This window comes from Canis lupus, chromosome 25, assembly GCF_003254725.2.
Source record: "Canis lupus dingo isolate Sandy chromosome 25, ASM325472v2, whole genome shotgun sequence".
NCBI lineage: Eukaryota > Metazoa > Chordata > Mammalia > Carnivora > Canidae > Canis > Canis lupus.
This window is the reverse complement of record NC_064267.1, coordinates 12,729,682-12,734,296: the sequence shown is the minus strand read 5'-3', so window position 1 is coordinate 12,734,296 and position 4,615 is coordinate 12,729,682. Positions and strand designations below refer to the sequence as shown.

General features: G+C 50.5%; 1 protein-coding gene across 1 annotated transcript; it reads right to left on the bottom strand.

Moving 5' to 3' along the window:
- Positions 1 to 416: 416 nt before the first annotated feature.
- Positions 417 to 4,373, bottom strand: GPR12 (G protein-coupled receptor 12). Its single transcript, XM_025462647.3, has 2 exons — positions 4,253 to 4,373; positions 417 to 3,466 (listed from the first exon to the last, which is right to left on the bottom strand). Exon 2 carries the CDS (start codon positions 3,449 to 3,451, stop codon positions 2,447 to 2,449), a length of 1,005 nt encoding a protein of 334 aa, XP_025318432.1. The 5' UTR covers positions 3,452 to 3,466; positions 4,253 to 4,373; the 3' UTR covers positions 417 to 2,446.
- Between the last annotated feature and the right edge of the window lie 242 nt (positions 4,374 to 4,615).

The window sequence follows — 4,615 nt, the reverse complement described above, 5'->3', positions numbered from 1 at the left end:
AAAAAAACAGACCTCTTTTACCTAGGACCACGTCAATAGTCACACCACATGTAATTTTAAACAGGAAGCGTTGTTTTAATTCTAGAACTAAAACTTGGTGACAGTAACATGTTCTAAATCATTTCCCTCAGCCCTTCTAACCAGTGAGGGATCACAGGCAACCCAGTGCAGGGAAGGGGACTATGAGCATAGGTTTTGGGAAAACCCAGGTTCGGATCCTGACTCTACCCTGGAGCTCTGCGGCCTTGGACAAATCCCTTAGCCTCTCTTTGCCGTAATTTTTTTACCTGTAAGAGTGCGTTTTTATGAATCCAGCAACAAAGCAAAAAAAGGGGCCTGGCACGCAACATGTGAAAAACAGCACACATCATTATGACTATAGTTCTTACTGTTACAGATATGCAAATGGACCACCATTTCTACAAACACAGTATTTATTGCTTTACAACCTCAGTCTGGATATTTCCCAGCCCTTGTCAGAACCAACTTACCTTAGTCATTTCTCACAAGGAGATGCTAACAAATTTTATGTCATTAAAAACAAACAGACCCATCATTTCCAATCTACCAACTCCATCAAATGTTCAAAAGAAATTTTTTAAAGGCATCAAGTTGATTAGATTGGTCGCATGGTGATATGTATTAAAAATCCTTTCCTGCTTCTGAAATATTTCAGTCTCTCTCCTGCTTCCATAAGTAACCTAGGGGAGGAGACCCAGATTCAAGTATAGGATTTATTCACACTTGTGCTACATACGAAGGGGCTTTGGAGAGATGGCATTGGCATGCAAGCTGCCGGAATGGTCCCGAGACCATGATGGGCATCACGTTTGGGACAAACTGATGAGGTTAATTTATTACAAATTATTCCCCCAGAGACCTTGAAATACTGGTTTTGCCACCATCTGAATGGGCTTAGTTGACATCCTGTCCAGAAATTCTCCCACTGGTTGTACAGACAGCATTATAAATCTTCAGCAAATGGAGGGAAGGTATCTGTGTCTAAAACACCTGTCTGTACCAAGAGAAATGATGCTCAGACACAGTGACTTTGCAATAGGTTTAAAATTAATTCTGTGTCATTTCTTGACTAAATCTTTGCTCTCTGAAAACAGGCAATACAGTTTTTATTGCATTTAAGTTGTTTTTTGGTGAAAAGAAGGAAAAGGAATTCAAAGTTAGCTTTTCATGAACAGCCACATGGTCATTCTGCTTGTCAACTTACATAATATAGCAAACATATATTACAATCAGGTACACATGTTATACAGTCACAAACTTAATCATTAAAATAGGAGACCACCTGTTTCAAATGCACTTTGCACCACAGACCATATGAACCAGAAATATTTGGCCTACAATATTTAATTCTATTTGTTTCAATCAAGAATAACTATTTATACATTCTTAGATATAGAGAGCTAGGAAAGGTGGTGTTTTTCATATTCTGCAATAGCTTTACATTGATTTATTTCTCAGAATATAGTAAAATAAATGTAACTTACTTTTAATAGCTGTTATTAAATTTTTTCTTTTGCCTCCAGAAAACAATCAGACTGTGGCGTGGAAACTACAGTGGTGGATCTAATCAATCCTACTTCATATGCAAGTCAAACAAATTTCATAATTCATTTTAGAGACACATTGAAAACCTATATTGAAAACGGACTCATTTGATTCTGGATTTACACAGCAACATTTGAAACTAGTGGTCTAGCTAACACAGGCAACCATGCAGAAAGTTACAACATTCATAGAAATGCCAAAGTAATTCTTGTGAACAGTAATTGCCCAAAGTAAAGAAAGAATGAATAAGAATGGGTACGTGGTTTCTGTATTGGTAACTTATTACTGAGTTCATGTTAATAAAACCAGGTCTCTTCCAAACAGAATCATGTAAACTATTTGTATAGGCTCAAAAGAGATTATATTCAGTTAGGTACATGCAGCGTTGAAAATCCACCTTGACGTTAAAAAAAAAAAAGTCTGGGAAAAGTCATTTCTCCTCCATTTTTCTCAATAGTTCAAATTTATTTGAAAGTCCAAGTAAGAGCTCTGGGACCGGTTTACTTTTCATAACATTATGGCCATTTCATATACTTTCTTTCCACGCATTACCAATCCTCTAAGTAAAACAGAAAACAGAAACCCTGCCTCCAAATAAAACAGAAAACAAAGCTCCTGCCCCCAAACAAAACAAAATAATCTTGAGCAAAGAACTCATTTTTTTTTTTTTTAACGGTAAAAACACTGGCAACACTATTTTCACTTCGGTCACTTTACTCATCTAAATGAATGCTTCACGAATGCTAAGTGCTCCTGTGGCTCAAGAGAGAATCCAATATAAAGAATTTAAGGACAGCATCTCAACCATTTGGCGGGGCAGTGAAAGTGCTTGGTAAATGCAGAATTGAGTGTGCAGCGTGTCCACCGAAGGGGGACGCTGCTACACATCGCTGGGTGACCGCGCTCTCTGGGAGAGGCTGGAGGGGATGCAGCCACAGCAAATGAGACAGAGGGCTTTCTGGATCTCTTGGTTTCTGAAAGCATATATGACAGGGTTGATGATGGAGTTGTAGGTGGCGGGCAGGAGGGTGGCGTAGGTGTAAATGGAGGGGTAGGTGTAATCGGCTATCAAGGAATAGAGGGTGAAAGGCATCCAGCAAGCAGCAAAGGTCCCCAGAATGATGGCCAGGGTGGAGACCCCTTTCCGGGTGGTTACATAGTGGGAGGTGGCCAGGAAGTGATGCTGCAGGGCTATCTGATGGGCGTGCCTCATCACGATCTTGCAGATCTGGATGTAGAGCTGAAGCATGAGCGCAAACATGAAGAGGAAGGAGACAGAAAGGATGGCCGTGTTGTTCTTGGTGAGAGGTCTGACCACGCTGCATGTGGACTCGTCTCTGAGGCAGTTCCAGCCCATGACAGGCAGCAGTCCCAGGCAGATGGAGGTCCCCCAGAGCATGATGAGCATGACATAGGTGAACGTGACCGTCCTCTCCGAGTGGTATGTCAGGGCGTAATACAGGGAGAGGTAGCGGTCAACGGTGATAGCCAGCAAGCTGCAGACAGAGGCAGAGAAAGAGGCCACGATGAGTCCGATGGTGACCAGCTTGGTGGCTTCTGACTGAAGCAGGTAGGCAAAAACAAAATTGATGATGAGTCCGATGCCAGCCATCAAGTCTGCAAGAGCCAGGCTGCCTATTAGCAGGAACATGGGTGCTCGCAGGCTGGGGTTATGGAAGATGATAAGGACCACAATGGCATTTTCACAGGAGATGAGGGTTCCTGAGGTGCACAAGACAATGTCCCACGGGTTGACAACGAGCTCCGGCTCCGGCTCTGCAACAGGAACCTGGGAGGAGACGGCAGCCGAGACGTTCTCCGCAGCGCCAGCATCTAAATAATCCCGAGGCAGCCCGCTTAAATTGACCTTCAGGTCTTCATTCATTTTAACCCCCGTCCTCTTCAACGAAAAGACAGGCTTTTTAATGTTTAGACACGGCAGGGTGGCAATCCAAGATCATGCAGAAAGACACACAAACAGAAGCCAGCCCCCACTCAGACACGACCATCAAATGCCACAAGCTTCATGAATTATAGAGTGTCGCGGAATAAAACAAAAGGCGAAGTCTCCGTGGTTTAAAGCCCACGACCACAAGCGCCGTGTGGCGCGGGGACAGCACAGGGCGGGACTTGAAGCCGCGAGCGGGAGCGGGGCAGGCACCCCGGGGCGGGCCGGGCCGGGCCGGGGCCGGGGGCGGGGGCGGGGGCGGGGGCCGGGCCCGGGGCTGGTCCCAGGGTGCTGGGCACGCACATCGCGCCACCGCGGCTTGCATGCTGGAAAGCAACCCCCGCCGGACGTCTGGGCTGCTGCCCGGAAAGCCACGCCGCAGCCACAGGTCCCGCGCCGGGGGCCGCCATCCTCCGTGGAATACGGAAATCGCCCATTTCCATCGACCCCATCCACACTCCAAAACCATCCCTCGTGCGCGTGCACACGCTCACGCCGCCCCCCGTCCCCGGCCAGAACAAAGAGGGGTCCCAGGCGTCCCCCGTGTGCACGGGGCAGTCGGGCCAGGGTCACAAAGGCAGGCGCGTGCCGCGGGGATGTGGAGACAGACAGACAGACACACGCCCATGCACGGCCGCCGCCCCCCACCCCCGGCGCGGACGGGCGGAGGACGCGTGGGGACGGACGGGGCGCCGGGACGCGCGGCCCGCGGGGGCGGGGGGTCAGCTGGGGGGTCACCTTGGCGCGCCCAGGCCGGGGGGCTCCTCCGGTGCTTCCGAAGCGCGCGGGCTACTCGCGTCGCACGTCCGCGCCCGGGCCCGCCGCTGCGAGGGGCGGCGAGGGGCGGCGAGGGGCGGCGGCCGCGCCCCGGGGCGGGCGCTGCGGGCGGGGGGGGCGCGGGGCGCGCGCTCGGCGCCAGGTGCGCGGCGGGCGGCAGGTGAGCGGCGGGCTCGGCTCGCGTGCCCGGTCCTCCCCGCCGCGCGCCCGCCCGGCCCACACGCTCCTCGCGCGCGCGCCCCGCCCCCGCGCCCGCCCGCCCGCCCGCCCGCGGGAGCCCCGGAGGCCAGCGCGCGCCCCCCTGGGGCCGAGAGCCCGAGAGCC

Excerpts from the sequence above, each read along its gene's own strand:
- GPR12 (XM_025462647.3), bottom strand. The coding sequence starts at position 3,451 with ATGAATGAAGACCTGAAGGTCAATTTAAGCGGGCTGCCTCGGGATTAT.